Below are 16,647 nucleotides of genomic sequence, written 5' to 3' on the forward strand. Positions count from 1 at the left end.
AGGTTGAGACACAACAACAATGCATTTACAAAAGCAGCAATTTCCAAACGGGCCACAAGTTCAGGCCCAGTTCTTCTCACAGAGCAGCAAACAAGCTTATTCAATATTAACAAAAACTATACATGAAACAAATTAATGTTGTTTTGAAGGTTTCTCATGTGTACTTAACTGAGCGCTTGGTTTTTGGATGGAAGAGGTGCTTTGGAATTAGGAATGAGCACAGATAGAGGGGACTTTGATGCATTCTTGAAATTTGCATAATGTAATTACTGGGGCCGCAGCATCGGTTTTTGAAAAATTACGAAAGTGGTGGTTAAGAGACGAGTGTTGAAAGGGGCTTAAGACAACTTTAAGCTGTTTGCTGCAGACATTGGCTGCATCATCTGTCAACATCAGAGGGAGCCCATGTTAAGAGGCTCCTGATGTAAATACCAGTAGGGTCCCAGTGGCTCTTTAGTGGGCGGCTGAATTGTTTTAGTAGTTCATGCAAACTGCTCGAGTGATGATGCTGACTTCAACTGTGCAATGTGCATTTCTATTTAGAATTGAAATGAGGAAACACATAGCTGGTGAGAACTAAAGCATGTTTGGGGAAATCACAAATTAAATTGATCGTGTCTAAATCAGCTTATATAATCAAACCTAGTCAGACGCAAGGATTTATTTTATTGTGAAAGCCTGTGACACAACCTCTGACTATCCACTTCCACTCGATTAACTTTCGATACTAACAGCAAATTAACTATAATATTAAAATGGATCATGAAAAGATAAAAACAGCCAATGGTGATCAACTTCTCAGTGACTTTGCTGCCTGTACAAGGTGCCACAATGTTTTAGCTTCTGAGAATCGTAAGCTAGACATGTCGTCGCTAAGGAAGCACAATGGAAGCTGCAGAAGCACAGGTGCTACGGTGATTCAGGTACACAACCACCATAGCATAAGCACAAGGAGGCCATGACGCATTTGATGTGAGTGACAGGTAACAGGTCTGGTCCAGTATTCAATTCAGGACCCTTATCGAGTCCTATCCTGCTTCATTTATATTAAACTTAATGTGTATTTGTTTAGTTGATGACATAGAATTAATGTGCATATGCTAGAACTAATAAACAGATCCTAAGCTACAGCCTGTAGCTTCTTTTTGATCTCTATTATTGCTGAATGGGAGTCTCCCTGTGTTTACATCAGTGGAAATGTCTTTGTCGATATATGAATAGAAGCCAGGTCATAGTATATGTGATATCTCATTTGTTCTTATAGATTCAAGAGATAAGTAAAAAAAAAAAAAAAAAAAGAAAAAAGTAACCAACACTGAAAACTAAAGAAAACACAGTGAGAATAGGATGAAAAATACAAAACTATATTTAAAATATACATAAATGTGTGTATGTAGGAATTCAAGAAAGAAAGACAGGAAACACCACTAAGATAAAGTGACACATCCTGTAATAAAGTATTGAGAAGTATTGCACAGATAAGAAACAATAGATGTGCGTGTGAGTGGTGGATAAATATGAAGATTATAAAATAAAAAAGAACATGAAGTACAGGAGGCACCTGATGGCTCTGATGTAGCTACATCAGCTGCTACCTGCACAGGCTACATGCTAACTAACACAGATTTATAAACCCAGCTCAAGTCCTTCACAGCCTGCCCTTCACATTTTATTTATGGAAGCTCCAAATCCACGTCTCATATAAACATTCACAGATTCCTGAATCTCACTGTGTCATGATGTAATGACAGAATAACACAACCATGTGGCGACAGTGACTCCTCCACACATCTTTCCTCTCCACGGCAAGATTTTAATTTCACTGTGACTGTGCAGCTACTGTGACTGGACCACTCAGCTAAATGATGGCTTTACCATGGCAACGCACCGGCTCGCTGGATCTCATACACCGTACCGAGCCGTGCAGCGCCCATTTCCACGACAACATTATCAAAAATCTCCAACACAACCCGAGCGGCTTCAACTTCAATTTAAAACCTGCCTGCCGCCCCTGACTGCCTCTGTGTTCTGGTTGAGAAACTGAAACTGGAGAGTGTTTGGGCGAAGGTAATGTAACCACACACACACACACACACACACACACACACACAGAACCCAGGTTAAGTTTCATGCTTCCCACCATGATCCCCTACCACCCCTCAAGCACAAAGAACACACACACAGCCTGTGACGTGTGTGTGTGTTACCTGGCTAGCATTGATACAGTCAGTGAAGGCACTCCTCCTCGAGAAGAACATGAGGAGCTGCTGCCAGCGAGAGGAGGACGTGGAGGGGGAGGAGGAGGCGGGTGAGGAGGTGGAGGTTGAGGAGGTGTGGGGAGGCGCCAGCTCCTCCGAGGAGCCCCGCTTGGGCCCTATCTTCTGCTTGACTCCCAGCCCTGACCCCTGACCCCCGGACCCGCCGCCCACCCTCGCACTGCGGGGGTACAGGGTGTTGTTGCCGAAAATATAGTTCATCGTCTCCTCGGTCGGCTCTTCCCTCACACGGGCACGATGGAGTTCATGTTGTAGCTCCTTTGCTTCATCTCCAGCTCCTCTCCTCCGTCACTTCCCTCTCTCCTTCTGTCTCTCAAGCTCTTTTTTTGGTGTTGCTGTCAAACACACAGTCCAACTCTTCCCCCTCTTTGCTGTCACTGCTTTCAGATGAAGATTATGTTGCGACTGTTGTTGTTTTCATCTTGTTTTCATTTTGTTTCCTCTCAATATTAATAATAATATCTCTTCCTTTTCAGTTTATCCTTTCTTCTTCAGCTCCCTGAGGAACGGGAGAGCAGCTGTCAGATCAAGAGATGAGAAGGAGGAGGAGGTGGAGGAGGAGATAAAAAAGTGCACGGCAGGTAGACAGAGTCCTATTTTGAGTTGGAATGTCTGTTTGTCTTTCAGGGTCTCTGCACGTCCGTCCACCCGTCAATCCATCTTCCCGTATCTCTTTGTTTTCCATCTATCTGTCCATCATCCCATCTCCTCTCTAGCCAGGATAAATCTCCAGCCTCCCCATCTCTGGACGTCCAAAATCTCCTCTCTTCAACTCCTTCCTCTCCTCTCTTCACGGCAGAGGCAGAGTGAGTGGGAGCGTGGGCCAGGCAACGACAGGATGTGAGGATTGATTTTTTAAAGGAGTTCACTCCTTCTCTCTGTCTTCCTCTTCCTACCCTCCCTCCTTCTCTCTGAGTCCTAGGAGATGACCAGTCAATCTGCCCCCTGTCACTGTGAGCGCTCCCATTAAATATGGAAGGAAGGAGGGAGGGAGGGATGGGTGGCTGGATGGATGAAAGGAGGGAGGTGGAGGGATGCAGGCGAGGGGGAGACCATCTGAGGTAGGTGGATGGCTGGAAGAATCATTCAGCAACTCTTCTGTTCCTCCTCCCTCCTACATCTGCGATACCGCTCCAAGTCTCACTCTCTTTTCTTGTCTCTCTCACTCAGTACATTATTCAGTCGCTCTTTTTCCTCCCTCTCCTTTTTCTACCTACCCCCCACCCACCTTCTGTCTCTTTCTTTCTCTCTCTCTCTCTATCTTTGTCTCTCTATATCTCTCTTTTATTGGAGCTGCAACCCGACGCCTCTCTCTCTCTCCCTCTCTGTCTCTCTCACTGTCAAATATCATTGGCCACGCCCCTGCTTTGCAGCCAGCCAATGATATGACAGAGCGTTTGAACTACTCCAAATACACACACAAACACACACACATGCACTCATGCAACGCAAACATATGCAATAATGTCTGTCTAATGTTGTAAAAGAGATAAAGAAAACAGTGGCTCATCAGATAATATGATAAGCATGTTTGTGTGTGCCTGTGTGTGCGTCTGTGTGAGTGAGTGTTTGTGTGTGTGTGTGTGTGTGTGTGTGTGTGTATGTGTCTGGGAGAAAGAGAGAGAAGTAAGAGTGAAACTAGAGCGATGCCTCAGCCAGTTCCACTCAGAAACAAACAACAGGTATGCTCTCAACATGTGTGTGTCAAAGAATATGTGTGTAGTAGTTGATTGTGTGTGTTTGTGTGTGTTTGTGTGTGTGTGTGTGTGCTAAATAGATCTTCTCCTGAGGCTGCCTCCAGACACTGCAGCACCCAGCTCTCCCACACTCTCTCTCTCTCGCCCTCATGCACACACACACACGCATACACAGGCAAAAACACATAGACATACACGCTTAGAGCATGACTCCAGGATGGAAAACAACAGGCTGTTGCTGGGCACTAGCTGAGATCAAACAAAAGACAAGAGAAGAGTCTTCACAGCATCAAGGCCCAGAGGCTTCCGTGAATTATCTGGAAGGCCTGGGCCAAATCCAAGAGAAGTTAGTCAGCAGCCGGGCTTGAAGTTACAGCTTCATTAGCCATAACTCAGACTGGAAATACACTGACTCTGCAGTAGCCCCCATCATCTGAGGTCGGGTTGCCCGCACAGCTAACGCAACCACCCGGAGGATTAGCCACAGGTGGAGCAGGACCCCTGTCACAGCCTCTGTCTGCGTTTCCTTGGGAACTGTCTCTATGGCAACAGCTTTCCGAGTCCTGATATACACCTGATATACTAGCTGTGTTGTGTTTCCTTAAGATGTGAGTGGATGTTACTTAGATTTCTCGTGATGTTTTTTTCTGATTAAAGACAATATGAAGGAACCTGGCATATAAGTGGCGAGGTAACAGAGTGGGTGAGTGATGGAGAGTTTCACACCTCCCTCATCCTGAAGCACCAACTGTACAAGAGGCTTCTGTGATGAACACTTAAAACAGTCTGAATATATGACTGGGACAGGTCAAGCTGCCGATCCTCTACAAAGGCTGCAGATATAAAGAATAAGACTAAACTTGATCAGTAGACTTTTCAAAACACAGTTACAAAGTGCTTCACAATCAAAACATTTAAAGCGAATAAGATCAAGGAACAAAAATAATACAGAAATAAAATGTTAATGAAATCATTAAACAGGCAACAGAGATGAAAAGGAAATCGTAAATATTCTACTGCATTTCTGACCATGGATTTCTCCAAATTTCAACACAGTGGTCATCTCAACACTGCAAGTGCAAAAGCGGACGACGTGTCTCCACCTCCTCCCACGATCCAGAAATGTAGCCAAAATATCCCGAATAAGAACGCTGCCATCTTGTCCTGGTAAGTCAAGGGATGGAGCCACGTTATTAAGGTTACATGCAACGAACCGATCATGAGTTAGCTTCAGTTATCAATCATTTTACATTTGACTCTGTTTTTATACCAATGAACACCTAAACAAACATCCTGGAAAACACACATCTTCGAGATACTTTTGACATGTTCCATCCACTAACATGGAGATGGCATGGTTTACAACCTATACTTCAGCCAGGCACCAGGTGGAGGCTGTCATCTCATCAGTCCTTATAAAAAGTCTACGTCCTGAACGACACATAAACATAGTGAAACCCATGTGGCTGCAGAAACAACACCGACGCCATCAGAGCTTCTGAAACAGCCACAATAGCTCAGATCAGACAACACATCCATCATGTCGCTCACAGTGCGAGCAGGCGGGAAGAAGCCGTCATCGTAGCAAGCATAAATTACAACTGGAACCACATCATTAGCATCTGCCATTCACCGTCTACACCCGCCACAGACACGCCAGCTGACACAGCAGAAATTTCAGTGACACGCTGGATATGTCACAATCCGTCATGTGCCGCTCTCTTTCACTTTTTCCTTCTATTTCCCTCTCCCTCTCTCTCAAGTCAAATGTCAGCCAGTGAATGCCAGCTTTATTAATATTTTAGGACCAATTAAATAAAAGCACACATCATGCATGTTTAATGTCTGACTGCTGAGCGAGCCAACTTTGCCCTTCTATCCCCTACAGGTATAAGCCAGGCTAATAGATTGTCTTGCATGCAAATGCTGTGTTTGGTTTTTTTAAACACTTGCTGGCTGTGGGCCCTACACTCACACTGACCCACAACCTATTGTGTGTCTAAGCTTAGCAGGATCTAAACAGTGTGACCCCCGTAGGGCCTGATTCAATTTTTTGTTTTCACATTTTCATTTTCTATCATTTTCATGATAATTTGTCAGGGAACAATGCACAGATCTTGATTTTCCACTGTTTTGGTCCATGTTTTATGACAAACATTTTCAAAGCCTGGCAATGGCCAATATTTTGGGGGCTTCCGGTGTAGGAGATTCAGACCAAGAATCCATCTTCTGTTCACGATACACTCTTTACAATCCGATTATTATCACACGAGTTGAACGTTTGTCGATATTCATGTACTGTTTACCTGCGGGCAACCAACACCTGCTCAGACCTGGTTGGTCAAACTAGCAACGGGCCTTGGCGGAGGAGTGCTCTACTAAGTGTATTCACACAGGAGGCAGATTATGATGAAGTCTACAACAACCACAATTTAGTAAGAACAGATTACAATCTATGATCAGTTATACAGAAAAGTGCAACGGTCAGAAACCCCTAGCGTTCTGCCGTTTGTAATTCGAAAGGTTTGGTTGAAGACTAGAATGAGGGGTTTGGTCCTTCTGCTCAGGGCCCTCAGTCCCTTTAAACGCTGCTGTATTAATGTTTAACATGAAGACCTCTTCTTGTGGCCAAACAAAACTGAAAGATGTGATCTTCTGTTGCCCTATCACATCGTATCAGCTCACCTTTGAGTGAACCTGACTGTAAACAACATCGTAATATCAGGTTTGTATTGTCGTAAAGGGATGCTGGTGCAGCTGTACAGGCTGTAAACTGACCCCCAAGCAGATCTATACCGAGGTAGTGATTCCTAACCCTGTTGGCCTGCACCCAGTCCTTCCATTAGATCCCTCTGTGATTCTGGTAAGGACTATTTCTGAAGAGCTGACAGGTGTCCCTGGTAAATGCTGGAGCTTAATAGACATAGAGCACCACAAAGTAAGCAAAGCATCCGGTCAAGCACAATGAGAATAAGGCCAAAACAGGTGTTTATCGAGTTTTTGAAGAAGGGTTGAGTTTCAGCAACGCAGCACAGACAACGTACAGCCTGACATAAAGACAACGGATCAATTTATGTGTATTGTGAAACGGGGTCCCTTGCGATGAATTATCATCCAGCTGTGCCGTTCTCCTCGCTTCGCCAAAGCTTCACGGCAAGTTTCAGCTCATTGTTCAGCTGCCCGGCCCCAGGTCTTATCCTTACTCTTTCATTTCAATTAGTGTATCAGCAGGAGGGAGAAGAGACTCATTCGGGAGGAGTGATTTGGCCGACTGACAGGGTGATTAACAACCAGGAACAAATCTGCGCTCTGTCTCTGAGTCTGTGTGCCTGTAATTCTCTCTTTATCCCATCTCTTGCCATTCCACGGCCCGATCTGTCTTTCCTGCTTCTTCCTAATTATCTACATTAGCTTAATGACTAAGAGCTTCCAACATCTCAGACTGGAGTATATGTATGTGTTTGTGTATCATGTAGTTTTTACTGTTCGTCCCTGTTCAGTCTGCATCAGATGAATCCAGTTTAGATGTTATTTGAGCAGAATTCAGCTTCACTCCCACACTATGGGATGTTTTTACCCTCCATTATATTTCAAGGTTTGTCAGTACTGATCATAACAAGCTCTCTGTTTACCTTTATATCTGTTTGCATTGACATTATTCAGGCATCGTTATTTATATCAAACACTTACGTTTATTAATTTTGTCCAGTCAGGTCTTGACTTGTGAAGGCAGCACACATTATTAGTTTTGGCCTCTGCTGCCTCCTGCAGTGTATATACTGTAACTACATGTACTTGAAACGCTGCATACAGAGTCAGCAGCACGATAAACAAACGTTCTAAGAAAACCACAGAGACGTAGAATTAAACTCCATATGTTTGAGGTTAAAATGAATCATTTGTGATCATTTTCTGTTTTTTGTGCTGCAAATACACCCAGGTGCATTCATTTAAATGGACTGTACATGACTTACAGTACGAACCGCATTCACGCACACACTTCTATATATATATATAAAGGGGGTACAATGACCATAACAAGACACACAAAATGATATTGTGTCCCTGTATTGAAGCATGACTCTTCTTTAGGAGGATATAAAAAGTTCTCCCTTCCCTCCCTTCTGCCACAGCTGAGTCTTCTTTCTCTAAAAATGCTGGAAGTCATTTTTCCTTCGGTGTTCATTCCTTTCACCATCTGCCACTGAGACTTCTGGCACTTAAGCTCCATTTGCACAGAGGAAACGTTTCCTATTAGGGCTCTCTGTCTTATTAACAATTTATTGCTATATGAAATGCTATATGGAGAATCTTAAATTGTCTCTGTGAGGTGTTGATGTGCAACCAATACATTGACAGCAATCTCAACAGATTCAAAAAAAAACTTTGGGCAGAAAAGTTTCACAAAACACAAGAAACGGAAGAAGGGAAAAACATGCTGATCCAAATCCAGAGACGATAAACAACTGAAAGCAACTTCATGAGTTCATCACATCATCACAAGTGAGCAGAACGAAGGAGGCATGCGACGGACTCGCAGGCAGGTTTACCTGGTGGTAGTGGGGGTGGCTTTGTGAATAGAGGGAGGAGAAAGGCGGGGCGGCAACGTCGTTCAGCCTCTCTCCCTCCGGATGAGGCCACACCTCGTCATCATATGGAGTGTCAGGAGATTCTACCTACAACGTACAGAAACAGCTCAACGTGGTGCAACACACACACACACACACACACACACGCACACACTGCGGCAAACTGACATGTTCATTTTGCATGTTTTTCTCTATTTAAAATAACGGCCCATCAGAGATATCAGAGTGACTGCATGAGACCAAGTTATTTGAACAGTTTCAGATTTACGGCAGTTGAAATTGCCAAAATTAAATGATAATAAATGTATTAATAAATATCATAATGATATTTAAATAAATAAATACTTAATTGCATTGATAGATGAAAAAAGAAATACATTTTGGCACTTATATATGTATTTCCAGTATCACACTTATTTATATGTTTACTTCAGCATTTATTTATCGATAAAGATATTGTTGAGTAATTCATATACTTATTTATTAATTTAAATTTGGACAGATTCGGTCTTCCATTCATGAAGCTGAAAATAGATGAAAACAATGCACCACTGTGCAAAATCATCTTTGATATTTCTACTGACAATCAATACTCAATAATCTATTCCTGATCATTTATTATAACCCATTGTATTTCCTAAGTGTTATATCATAACACAAGATGTGTTGTATTGTGATCATAAATAATTTATATGATGAGGTGGAAACACAAGTGTGCACTAAAGATAAACTGAAAGGTGAAATGAGGGGAAAGTGTATGTGAGTCTGTGTCTGAGTTAAAAAAGAGAGGTGGTAGAGAAAGAGAGAGGAGAGAGAAAGGAACATGTACACAGGGAGAACAAGATGGCAGGTCCATCTGTCAGGCAGGAGCAAGCCAGACCCAGCACCTGTGGTCACACACACACACATCAACACAGACTCATACATCCACATTAACACACAGACACACACACACACTGACACACACAGACACACACAGACAGACAGACACACACACAGGCAGGCACACACACACACCATTTGGGAAGGAGGAGTTCTAAAAATAACCTGGATACCCAAATACAATAGCAGCAACAAGCACATTAGGTCCAGTGATTAGAATGGAAAGTATTTGTAATGATGATAATGATGATGATGATGATGATGATGATGATGATGATGATGATGATGATGATGTAATATTGAGACCTGTATGTCACAACCATGAACAAGTACGGATGAGCCTCAGTGGTCACAAGTGAATGTGTCCAGATGGCATCCAACAGAGATTACAGCCTAAAACTCTCCACAGAAAATATAATATAATGTCTACTGTACATCATCAGTCATTCCGTCGATTAATAACTGAACGACTGCTTCTCATGTGAGTAAACACTATCACAACAGAAGCGTTTCACCAGTGGTTCCAAGCCACTAGGTGGAGCTAAACACTAATACTTCCTCCATCACTCTGACAAAATGACTTCACTTGTGTCCAAAGTTTTTCCAGAGGACAAACTTTGAGCCTGTGGTGACTTACAGCTGAGTCAGTGCAGACACAAACAAATGTCAGTCACACCGGTAACACACAGTCCTCAGCTCTCACTGCAGACGGACATAAATTACCCAATATACAACACATATACAATCATACACACGACTACAGATAAAATAAAGGTTGATTTATACAAATAAAACTGTGCTGATAATCAGTTATGCCAGAATTTAGAGAGGGTTACATGTAAGAGAGGGAAAACAGGGATGATAGAGGGAAGAAGTATAGAAAATGAGAGGAAATTAAAGAAGAAGAGGAATTCTCCTTATTATAAATCTTACTTTCTAATTTCAATCAGCTGTTTAAAGTCTATAAAGACTTTTATGTCTTGAAATTACTGCAGGTTTGCTTTAGTGACTTAAGCAAAAACCAGAGGAAAACTGCTAATGCTCACTACTGCTAATGACACATTGAACTCCTTTAATTTCAATGTGGTTAAAAGTAATTCAAACTTCTTAATTACTGTATATTACTATTCTATATAACTAAAATGGACAATGGGTCAGCTTTGTAAATTCCCTCATAAAAATAGTATAATTATGTTTAACCGCAGACACCATTAAAATCTACAATTCAATGAAGGAGAATATAAAGCAGAGAAATTCTTCAACAAGAGATAACATACACATTGTGGAGCATAATGAGGTGTGGGTCTGAGTTGTGTGCCGATGCCTCGGCAGGGTTATTGATGTGAGTGTGGATCTGCAGATAGGTTCAGCTCAATCCACCACAATAAAACGATAACCCAACAACGCTGTGAGAAAGAAAGAGACACAAAGAGGGAGCTAGCCGGACAGACAAAGACTGAGAGCAGAACAGAGGTAGAAGAAATGGGCCTCATTACTAAAAAAATGGGGCAAGCATTCGACTGAATCCCTTCACGCTCACTTCTGCAAAAAGTATTCTCCTGGCACAAAGAAAGGCTCCGTGCACGGAGGCAAAATCAGGCCAGTATCTGTGACTTCCAAGTACTTTCAAAAAAGTCTAAATCTGGAGCCATATTGAAACACGTCCCCTTCAACTCTCTCTGTACGTGAAGTGGGAAAATGGAGGCGCCGCTGCCACCTCGACCGACGCTGAGCAAAGTCACTATCTTCTAAAATAGAAGCCGCTTTCAAACGTCACATTAGACACATTCTTGTTTTCAGACACTATAAAAGGCTTAACTTAAGCTCGAGGACTGGAAGCCCCAGGATCCCAGGGAACAGAAAAGTCCTTCAGTTAAAAGAGAACCTCACTGATTCAACTGTAAACAAAAGAGCAGCCCGAAAAAAAATAAAATAATCTGTCTCCTATTGGAATTATACATTTTTATTCATTTGCAGAGTAAATACATGTATTTTGTCACTGAAGCTACATTTTTAACTGGTATAAAGAACTTGGTTGATGAACATATCTGTGGTTTTGGTTAAATACAATGATAAAGTCAACAGTGACTTGAAAACATGAGAAGTGATTTTATCAATATTTAAGTGAAACCACGATCTGTCCCAAACCTCAACCAAAGTGTTAAAACATTACAACACTCTGGTCTCTGCTGTCAAAACTCTGAAATCCATTCTATTTTCTAAAAACACAAGAGAGCGAGGCTGCGCTTTAATGGTGTTATCTAAAAAGGGCTGGAGCCAATCCCAGCTGACGTTGTACAAGAGAGGCAGGGTACTTCCTGGACAGGCTGACAAACTATGATTCACACATTCACACCTACTGAAGTCTGCGGAAAACATGTCCCTGTTTTTAAATCGACGCAATAGAACAGGAAAGAGGTTTTTGGCAAATTTGGCTTTATTGCTACAACCTTTACTTCCCAGCCTCTTTATTCAAATGAATGAACAGAGGATTGTGGGACATGTAGTTCACAACACAGTCACATCTACAGTCAATATAGAATCTATAACTCCAGTCCCAATCTTTGGACTGTCAGAGGAGAAAACCCATAAAGACACAGAGAGAACAAACATCACCACGCTCCAATTAAACCAGGATTCGAACCAAGATTTGAACCAACAACCATCTATCTGTTATCTGTACTGTTTATCCTGGACACATTGTGCATTGATCCCAGGGACAAACATTCAGGCGTTCACACCTGAAGTCATTTCAGAGTCTCCAACTGACCTAACCCCACATGACTTTGGACTGTGGGAGGAGGTACCTGATGTGTGTTCAGACTCCACACACTCACAGGCCCCAGTCAAAGCGGGATTTGAACCAAGAACTAAGAAGGCAACAGTGCTGCACCAGCACGCCACCTGCTGTAATACACTTTAACTGAATCTCAATTATGAATGAATATACCAGATGGATAAAGACGATGGATTATGCAATTGAGTCCAAACACGAAAATCAATCAAAGACTTCACAGAGGAGTGAGAATACTTGTCGTCAGACATCAGAGTCATGGATTGACAGACATGCTGGTAATCCCTTTGGCGAAGTGTGTGAGTGACATACAGGTAAACTGTGTCAGTCCGCAAATGTGATGGGGACAGATCGAAGATGTCAGCATGATGACACTCACGTCCACACTGTAGTTACCTGAGCGGGTGTGATGTGTGTGTGAGTGACGTATCCATGAACGTGTTGAATCTGAGACAGATGCCGCTCCGCCACCTGAACCAGCTCCGCCCCTCGTAGGTCAGCGTGGCGTCTGAGAGATCCGTCCCTTCCCAGCGATCGCTCTCTTTCTCTCTCCATGGTCCCAGGGCCCCCTCCTTCTCGCCGCCAGGTCCCACTATCCCTCCCCTCCCTCGCTAGGGTCCCTCCATCCCTCCCCAGGGTGCCTCCATCCCTCCCCTCCCTCCCCTCCCTCCCCAGGGTCCCTCCATCCCTCCCAAGGGTGCCTCCGTCCCTCCCCTCCCTCCCCAGGGTCCCTCCATCCCTCAGCTCTCTGGCTACTCCCATCGGGTGCTGATGGCAGGGGTGGTGGTGGAGTCTCGGGGCGCCTGGTGACGCCCCTTCTTCTTCTTGATAACGATACTTCTATAGTAGTAAGAGAGGAGGAGGAGGAGGAGGAGGAGGTGAGGAGGAGGCAAGTAGAAGGGGAAAAACAGGAGAGAGGTGGTTTGGAAAACGAGTTTCAGGAAGGAGAGCAGGAAGCGGGAGAGAAAAAAAGACACAGAAGAAGAGAGATGTTAGTTTAAAGATGAGCGCAGAGACAGAAAAATATTAAGTCAAGCTGGAAAAGAAGAAAGTGCAAAACTGCGACCAGCAAGAAACAGAGAGTGTATGTGCATGTCAGTGTGTGTGTGTGTGTGTGTGTGTGCGTGCTCATGCATGTGTAACGAGATGTTTTTATAGCTCAGTCTGTGTGTGTGTAAGCACGAAGCAGTCCAGGTGTACACTCAGCATGGCAGTAATTGTTTCCTGAGCTTCCTGTATTACACACAAACACAAACACACACAATAATACAAATAAACACACACACACACACACACACACACTTGAAACAGCTTTTAGGTAAAGCTGAACGGGGACACTGAGCGAAAGACGAGTCAGGGAATACGTTTATCCCCCCCCCCTTCATTGTGCCTCTTTGCTTCCACATCTACAACTCACACTACTCAACTCGTTCCTCTCCCTCATCTCACACAAACACTCCCTCACTTCTCTTCATCTCCAGTAAAAAAAAAAAAATGAATACATTAAATGCTTTTTTTCTGCTTTACTGAACAGAGTACAGCTGGGAGGCTGAGGGATGATGGGTATTAAACCTCTTTTCTGTGGCATTGTGGTTACATGGTGAGGAACAGGGTGAGCAGCTGAAAGGAGAGACGCCGATAAAGAGAAGTATGTGTTTAACAGAAGCTTAGAAACACATGGGAGGTGGATGATCTGATCACATCAAGAACAAGATAACAGACGACAAACACAGCTGATACACTGAGGAACGGTCTCATTTAATGAAACTGTGATTGATACAGAAGCTCATCGGTCAACCTCACTACACCTCAGCTGAATTAATATGAAGAGAAGAAGAGACATGTGAAAACAAGTCGTGACATCACCTCCTAATTACAGAAATCTCTCTGCATGAGAACCATTCATCTTAACGGTTTCACACTTTGCTTGTGTATTGTTTAAGGGTCAAAGGAAGTTTGGACGCATGACACGTATAATATGAATAAACTTTTTCAATTTCTGCAGGTCACATGCTTAAAAATAAAAAACAGCAACCAGCTTTAACACAGTCCAAACATGACATATTAATACAACAAAAGAACGTCCACTGCACTGGTGGTAGGGTAATTTATTTTAAGTCTTATTAAACTGCAGGGAAAAGGCTCTCTGAATACATCAGGAATATTACACGGAACAAAAGTGTGTTTTGAAATTATCGTGTCCTATATTTAACTGAATCCTTTCTATATGTACATTGTTTTCTTTTTGGCTTCTTTCACATTATTAAAAAAGTTAAATCAAGAGTTTTTTCCTGGATTTCTTTTCTGTTCCGCTCAGTTTGTTACGTACTCTTTGAGCCCATACATATTCATTTCAAACAGAATGACCTTAACTCTACACACATCAGATGTTACAGACGCTTGAAAAATGGGGGTGAAATATCACGATCAGCAGAAATTGACTTGCAATTCCACGGCTCTACAGACTCTTGCTCCAAATTACGTCACCAATGCAAGACTGCAGCATAGCTTCATATTTGTACAGCAGGAGGAAGAGGAGTCGTGTCGTCCATCTTAATAACAGTCTTTGGTTTCATCGTGCAGCTCCCTCTGTGTCTCGACATCAGTAACTACACAGCCCTCAGTCTTCATTAAACGTCTTTCCCAGGGGACACATTTAGAAATCTCGTGCAGCCTCAGACAGTCTGAAAAGCTCTGTTATTGATTTTTCCTTTTCTGGTGACTTATTAAAAAACAAACAAAAGATCAATTGACCCTTCTTATGTGTTTTCACACTTATGTTTTCGTAAACTATAACTGACAGCCAATATTCAAGCACTGTCACTACAGCTGACCATACATGCAGCCGACTGTCGTCTCAGTCCACGACCAAATGCAAAATGATTCTGCACATTCGGTTGTTTTTGGTGTAGGCTGTTGTTGCATCGCACACTAGAGCTCCATGTGCATCAGCTAATTCCTGTGGATTCAAATAGACATGTCTGCGTGTGCTCTGCCTCCCTGCTGCATACTTTAACCTCATTTAGAATCGAGCTGGGAGTAAACACTGCTCTGACAAAATTAACTGAAATGAACCCGTCTCGTGCCCTACTGCACGTTTCCTTTCTCTCCGTCTCTCGCCCTCCACTTTTCATTCACTCGCTAATTAGTCACAAATGCCTCAAAATATTTGTGACGGCGGCGGTTGAGCGGCCAGGCACTGAGACCCTGAAGAGACCCTGGCTCACACTGTTGTCACAACACTGCTGCTACTGCCCTCTGCACTCACACTCACACTCACACACACACACACACACACACACACACACAGCTACAATCCTAAATTCCTATATTTGGTGTGTGTGCAGGCATGTGTGTGTGTGTGTGTGTGAGAGAGAGAGTGAGAGGGAGAGGGAGGGAGAGAGAGAGAGAGAGAGAGAGTGCCTCTGGTAGCTCAACTAGCAAAAGCTGAGCCTTTCCATATCAGGACTGTGCCTGCAGAAAGTATACACACATGCATACACACACACACACACACACACACACACACACACACACACACAATGCATAAACTCTGGCTGTGTTAGTGTCGGCCAGTCCTGCATAGCCTGAGAAACGTGACTAGATTGGGAGCAGATTCAGCATCCTAGAACATTTCTCCATGTTAGTTTGTATCTGTGTGTGTGTGTGTGTGTGTGTGTGTGTGTGTGTGCCCATCAGAGTAAGGCAAAGCATTAGTCACGCTTGGTGAGATATGAAAGAGCAGGGGATCCTCTGCCGTAAGGGACTTCTCGCACACAAACACACGTGCCTTCATCTTTCTCTCCTTCTCTTTTCATTCTCTCTGTCTCTCACATCACGCTCGCTCACTCTCTCAGGCTCAAAGTTGCCAAAGGAAGAACATTAGACAAAATCAGACGACCAGATTCATTTAGCAACAACGACAAAAGTCCATTAATAAATGCAGATAGTTTAATAACGTATAGTTTCTCAACAAACAAATTGTAACTATTTAAAACCGTGTTTGTGTGTGTTGCTTACTGGCTTTTTCTTACCCACCTACAGAATAATCGTATTTGCTTAAACTATAATATAATTATATGATTTTAATTATATTCAAATGTATATTATAATAGATAATGTTTTTATTTTATTTTTATTTTTATTAATTTTTTATTTGTCATAACATCACTCACCCATCATTGAGGAACAAGTAGATCACACTATTTGATCACTGCATGAACTTGATGTGTTACTTGGACGTTTACTCGTGTTTAATCTTCTCATGCAACCCTGGCTGTGTCAAACAGATAGATAAAAAAATTCTATGATTAAACCTAAAGATAAAGCCTCACTTCCATATATATATATCTATATATATATAAATATATATACACATAGAGAAAGTACAAGGTTTCAGTGCTTGAATC

General features: G+C 42.7%; 1 protein-coding gene across 9 annotated transcripts in view; it reads right to left on the reverse strand.

Moving 5' to 3' along the window:
* LOC109636679 (discs large homolog 1-like protein) overlaps positions 1-16,647 on the reverse strand; it is an 87,599-nt gene that overhangs the window by 51,028 nt on the left and 19,924 nt on the right. For 5 of the 9 annotated variants that reach the window (XM_069521557.1, XM_069521571.1, XM_069521564.1 and 2 more), the window contains 2 exons: positions 12,635-13,078; positions 8,524-8,649 (listed from right to left, as the gene is read on the reverse strand). The exons of 1 other annotated variant lie outside the window; for it this stretch is intronic. In XM_069521557.1, the coding sequence (XP_069377658.1) occupies positions 8,524-8,649; positions 12,635-13,078 (570 nt within the window). Of the gene's footprint in view, positions 1-2,207; positions 3,506-8,523; positions 8,650-12,634; positions 13,079-16,647 lie in introns of those variants that run through there. 3 more of the 9 variants (XM_069521558.1, XM_069521559.1, XM_069521565.1) reach the window with 3 other exon arrangements.

This window comes from Paralichthys olivaceus, chromosome 3 (assembly GCF_024713975.1).
Source record: "Paralichthys olivaceus isolate ysfri-2021 chromosome 3, ASM2471397v2, whole genome shotgun sequence".
In the NCBI taxonomy this organism is placed as follows: domain Eukaryota; kingdom Metazoa; phylum Chordata; class Actinopteri; order Pleuronectiformes; family Paralichthyidae; genus Paralichthys; species Paralichthys olivaceus.